Source organism: Cyprinus carpio, chromosome B3 (genome assembly GCF_018340385.1).
Source record: "Cyprinus carpio isolate SPL01 chromosome B3, ASM1834038v1, whole genome shotgun sequence".
In the NCBI taxonomy this organism is placed as follows: Eukaryota; Metazoa; Chordata; class Actinopteri; order Cypriniformes; family Cyprinidae; genus Cyprinus; species Cyprinus carpio.
Genome location: NC_056599.1, coordinates 38,904,814 through 38,910,770, shown reverse-complemented (window position 1 = coordinate 38,910,770; position 5,957 = coordinate 38,904,814). Strand labels below are relative to the sequence as shown.

General features: G+C 35.7%; 1 protein-coding gene across 1 annotated transcript; it reads right to left on the bottom strand.

The window, feature by feature from the left end:
* Positions 1–380: 380 nt before the first annotated feature.
* On the bottom strand, positions 381–4,178 carry LOC122136839 (cytochrome c oxidase subunit NDUFA4-like). The gene is made up of 4 exons (XM_042721426.1): positions 4,044–4,178; positions 3,327–3,415; positions 3,015–3,075; positions 381–673 (listed from the first exon to the last, which is right to left on the bottom strand). The coding sequence occupies exons 1-4, from the start codon at positions 4,176–4,178 to the stop codon at positions 617–619; spliced, it is 342 nt and encodes a 113-aa protein (XP_042577360.1). The 3' UTR covers positions 381–616.
* Positions 4,179–5,957: the final 1,779 nt, after the last annotated feature.

Below are 5,957 nucleotides of genomic sequence, written 5' to 3'. Positions count from 1 at the left end.
TTGAAGAACGTAGTTTTTTCAAACTTGCATGGTGCCTCAGAGTTTAGTAAACATCACAAATATGAATCAACTTTCCTCCATGTAACTATCAACAATACAAAAAAAAGAAAAAAAAAACTAAGCAACATATAGAGTATATAGTTGAAACCTGGTAAGCCAACAGCAAAAGCATCAGGAAGGCACCTGATGTTTTAGCTACCTCTATGATTGCAAAATTTTTCAATACGAACAGTAAAATCAGCAAACATGAAAAGCTAAATCTGGGTTGTTAGCTTTGCAAACACAGCAATTAGTGTAAAACAACATGAAAACTAAATTTCTGGGGTGCAGTCAGAAAACATCAGGAGACCGGGTCTCAGAAACATCCATGACACAAACGGTTTTTCACTGTATGTGGGAGAAAACCATTTATTAATCGTTTCTGACTACAAAGAATTGAGAGAAAATACAAGACATCATAGATGTTAAAAAGGAATCCAGAAAAGTAAAGACAAGTACCATTTGCATAAATTGGGAACAAAGGCTCTTGAGGACAAGTGCGCGGACGTCTTGTTGATCTTTAGTTTGTTTTTAAACCTTTGGTCCAGCACTGGTGGTCTGGATTCCCTGGATTTATTTAGAAGTCAGGACGGTCCTTCTTCAGCTTGCTGTAGTCCATGCTCACTGCATAGAACTTGAAAAAGAAGAACAAAAAAAACAGAAAATTCAAAATAAGCAGTTTAACAACATGCACTCTGCAAAATCCATTAAAACTCCACTGCCTGTTTAAGTATTGAACTTGAACTCGACTCCACATCAAATTCACATTAAGACACACGCATGATTAGATTTATACCAACTAACAGAAACACATAAAATGAGCTTATGAAGCACTTAATGAATTAAACTCATTAAGATCTGAGATTAGGTCCTGATACGGTCCTACAGTCACATCTTTTAATAGACCTCCCCGTAGGCGCTCCGGCAACAATGGAGGGTTTAAGCGCTGGTCTAACACCACATGCGCTGGTCAGTTAGCTTGCAAACTCAAAACTACTGTTGCATGCTGGATGCTAAACGTTTTGAAGAGTGCTTTATCATCACATTTAAAGAACGTTCTGAATCAAAACAAAAGTTTTACCAATTACCACAGACTATAACTTTGACTTGTCCCTCAGTTAATAAAAAACAAGTCAAAATCATGCTTAAAGACAGTTAAAATGGTCAAGGTAAGTAATATCACAGTACCCTAAAAGCAGAGAATATAGTCATTCAGTACAAAAATGTGTTGTTTGAGCTGTAAAATTGTTTAAAACATACATTCAGCAGGTTTATCTGCTTTACATGGTCATATAAGGATTAAAAGTTTTATTTTCAATATGAAAGTTTCTCATGCTAAAAAGTTTTTTTTTTTTTTTTTTTTTTTTATACTCTAACCAAATTACTGTGCAGAAATGTGAAAAATTTGGGTTCAATGTTTTTTGAGTGACCTGATCGAAGACCATGAAGCATTGTACACAGGATCCAAAATGAAAACTCACAATTTAATCATGTGAATTTAAAGTGTAATGAGGAGCGTGTTTCAAAGTAAACTGCAGCAGTGAATAAAATCTGCTCTTAGCAGTTAATTTCACAGTAAATGTGGGACTGGCAGCTGTTCTAAGTTCAGGGCAGGTCAACCCAACCATCTTGTAAATGGAGATAGTTTAGAAACATTTAGAGAATAGTTAAACGAATGAAAATTCAAATTAAAACAGCCATCGATATAAGTACTATAATTTTATAGTTTTCTGTTGTAATATAAAAAAAAAATTGCTAATAATAATAATAATAATAATAATAATATTAAAAAAATAGGCACACACCATGTTTCTGCATTCATTATTGAAAAGCTCTGTTTTCTGGTGCCTACTGTTAAATGTTATTATTGCGGTCATGTTCTGTCGCTTTAAAAATTTGTAAGCAAAGAGTCCTTCAGTGGCTTGTTCAATAGGCTTCCAATCAAAGCACTTTAGTGTAAATGCAATAGTTTCAAACTGAAGGACGAGTCCAAATTATGTTTCAATTCCACAGATGCTGTTGACAGAACTTCATGAAACTTCACAGAAATACATGGAACAAAATAAATCAGCTAATCTACTACACTTAGAAGCAATGTACATCCTGAACACAGGGTTTAAATCAAGGTTCCTCAAAACTTGTCTTAGAGGGCCAATGCGCTGCAGAGTTTAGCGCGAACCACCTGATCAAACTCACCTACCTGTGATTTCTAATCCTTAAAGGTGCTGTATGTAAGATCTTGACTCTACTAAAGCACATAAATACCATAATATGTTTGCAGATATTTAAGAAACATGATAAGTTAACATATTTGTTTATCTGAAAAACAATGTCAGTTATTCTCCTTTGAAAATGTGCGTTCCCGGGCCGGAATGTCGGTCTTTGTTTTGGTTTGTAAAACCCGCCCACTGCCAGTTTACCCAATTGTATTTCAGCACCCCGGGTTGCCAGTTGGTGGAAAACACAGCGTAATGTCATTCATCATCAAGTGCGCTCGTTCCTGTTTATGTTGTCAATCTGGCAACCTGCGTGTGCATCAAGTCTGAGGAGTAGGGACCGGGTGAAAAAACCCCTCTCCAATATTTTGAATTTGGACTGCAATACCTAGTTCAACCACTCGGGGTCAATCCTACATACAGCACCTTTAAGGTTTTGTGGAAAGAAAGGATACAACTAACAATGGAAGCTAACAATAAATTAAGTTTTCTACCAATTAGATTGTTTTATTAACGTCTACACCTACCTCTTACAAAATAATAATTACTGTTGTGCAGTGTGGCAAAAACTACACTATACTGATGTGTGCATGCCCAATAGACGAAGCTGTATACCATCTAGCCTTAACCATCCTTAAGACTGTATTAGCATGCTCAGGTGCGTTTGATTAGGGTTAGAACTAAACTCTGTAGGAAAGTGGATTTTGTGGGCCAGATCGGAGGATCCCTGGTTTAAATGATCATTCACATGTACCATACCTTGTACTGATCAGTGGGCCCCAGTTTATTCCAGGGCTCTGGGTTGTTCTTCCTGTCCCAGCTGTGGAAGAAGCAAATGAGTGCAGAAATGAATGAGGCATGCATGATAAAACTAAACACAACGATAGCACGAACATCTGAGCACTCAGCACTGTTCTTCTCTCCCAGCTGTTTGGGTCAAGGTATGAAGAATCACAAATCAGATTCAATAACAATCAATAACAATCGTTCCTCATTTAAAAAAAGGCACCAGGCCTTGTATCATCTACTGTGAGAGACAGAATCTGTATCTAACGGAGAACAGATGCTTACCATACATCTGGGTTACGCAAGGCCAGGCGAGCCAGATATGTCAGAGACATGGTGCATCCACCGCCAATGAAAAAAAATAGTGGGATCAACTATGATGAGAGGTGGACAAAAAACAAAATAAAAACAAATATAAAGCAAGTCAAATGACTTGAAGGTGATGCAAATTATGCAATAAACTTCGAAAACATGGTTCACGGCCATCTAGTTTAGTGGTTCACAACTGGTTTTGCTTCAGAACGTACATTTTATTGTACATAAACCGGCAACCCAAAATATTATTATTGTACATAAGCAAATAAACATTTCTAAAAAACTATATTACAGGACCTACAGTTGAGAACCACAAAATCTCATTCTACAGGAATGACTGACATTACTGTTTACATAAAATGTCCGGTTCCACAAACGTTGCTTCAGGAAAACACAAAAAAACTCAGCCTTAAATAATCAAATATAGCACATCAGAGCTCCTCCTAAATTCAGGTCACAAGAACAGAAGTTCAGAAGATGTTGACCATGAAATTAAAATATGAAGCCAACTAACAAAGACATAGTAAGAAAACAAAGATAAGAGCTGAGCAAAGCAGTTCAAAAGTAAAAGGGTAATTGGGCAATCTCGCTCGTCCTTGAGCGTCCTTGTTAAGTGCGCACATACAATAAAACTCGTTTTAATGTCAATTCGTTTAGGTAAACATTTACACTTCACCTAATACTTACATAAAGCTTCGCAATGAATAAACGTGGCACGCACAACACAATGATGTGTGTAGTGTTTACTTGTGTGACAGCTGCGACTGGTTTCACACACTTTTTGACACGTTTCGTGTACTTGTGGCAACCCAATATGAACATTTCATTTTGGTTTCTACATCTTTTACTAAATAAAAAAGTGCGATTTTAGCCGACGAAAACATTTTAACGTTAGACTAAACAGTCCATAAAAATTTTTTTTTTAATAACTTCCATTAATCTTCCAGGCCTGGGAATCAACTATTTTATACGTAGGTTTTTGGGATTAATTAGTTTTCATGTTTACTCAGAGTTATAAATAGCTCGACTGGTGGCATTGTCTAGCATTCCGTCCGCAGCAGGGCCGCTAACAGGCTAGCGGTAGCGTTTTCTGACAACTCCTCCTCGCCGCCCGTCTTTTACCGGATAAATCCTCCCGAAATCATCGTTTCACTTACGTGCAGGGTGGCTTCTGAGTTGCCGGCTGACCGTGCTGCAGCATTGTGACTAATGAGATGAATATCAAATCTCCCAAAAATGTACCAAATATAAATGGATTAAGCGTGGCCCGTTAACGAGCTCTTGCAGGACCGCTCCAGCACTGAGAGAAAAGGATTCAGTCCGCGGGGGGTTTATACAGTTTGCCTGTTTTCTTATTTTAATCTATTTGACATACTTGTCCTCTCATTTAAGTTAATAAATACTTATTACAATCCTAGTTCAAATGCTAATAAAATAACGACAATAAAAATGTATAATCAATAATGGCATAATTCTATACGGAGGGTATTTGTAAAGGCGGTGCTGTGGATACCCCTTGGAAAGCGCTGTGTTTGTTCTTATTGATCGCTGAGCTGATCTAGGGTCAGTTTTGCTGAGCGTTCGCACGGACCCCTCATGTTATATGGAGTGATTTCAGTAGTTTTAAGTAGTAAAAGTGAGAAACAAACAGAAAGGTCGTTCTAAGTCGAAATTGTGTTTTGCGTTGATAAGACATATGATTTAAATGTGCAGGACGTATATGGATACGTTTGACTCACGCACACATATTTCTATTTGCTGTATGATATTTCTGTTCCTTAAATGGTTTTAATTTGTTTGTCTGTGTAAAGGGTCTGTTTCACCTGAGCTGTTCATGGACGATAAACGAGTTGTGTTGTTGTAAATTCAGGCTAACAAAATCTGTCAAGAACGTGTCTGTTCTATTTTCCCCTCAAAAGCATTAAAGCTAATAATAATAAAAAAATAAGATACAATTGATAAAAAAGTCAGTTTAAGTCATTTCTCTTTGAAATTACAAGTTTCATTTAAATTCTACCTATTTTGCATTGGCCCATTATTTTCATACATTAAGGACAGTTGCACACGAATGTGACTAATATGCATCTCTAATGTATATTAGAGATATTTATATATAAATAATACACTTGACTAAACACAACAAATAAAACTGACTCATTTATACAAAATATTGATTTTTACAAAATTCTAAATTAATAAAGCTATATATTAATATATAAATGTATTCTAAAAACATATATTTTAAATAAATCCTTTCTATTAACAAATGGAACATAGACATGTAGTCATAAAAAAATGTTTTTTAAAACATGTCACCAAAAAAAGGTTTGTGTATTGTAATTTTGCACAATATAATAATCTTACAGTACTCTGAGTTATTTTAATTGTAATGCAATTAAACAGAACAATAGTTGTTTACCTCCGAAATGTTAGTTTACAAGGATATATGTTTATGAATTAATTTTAATAACTATCATCCTGCATTTGCTTCTTTATATTCATGGCATGTGTTAACAAAAGCACCTTAAAATTCAATTTACATAGCCTAAAAGTGCTAAGCTTTAAAATGAGCATGAGATTAAAATAACGGAGAGGCAGGGG

Excerpts from the sequence above, each read along its gene's own strand:
- LOC122136839 (XM_042721426.1), bottom strand. The coding sequence starts at position 4,178 with ATGTTCATATTGGGTTGCCACAAGTACACGAAACGTGTCAAAAAGTGT. Across the intron at positions 3,416-4,043 it reads TATTCATTGCGAAGCTTTAT|TTGATCCCACTATTTTTTTT; the intron begins GTAAGTATTAGG and ends CTCTCATCATAG. Across the intron at positions 674-3,014 it reads GGCCCACTGATCAGTACAAG|TTCTATGCAGTGAGCATGGA; the intron begins GTATGGTACATG and ends TTCTTTTTCAAG.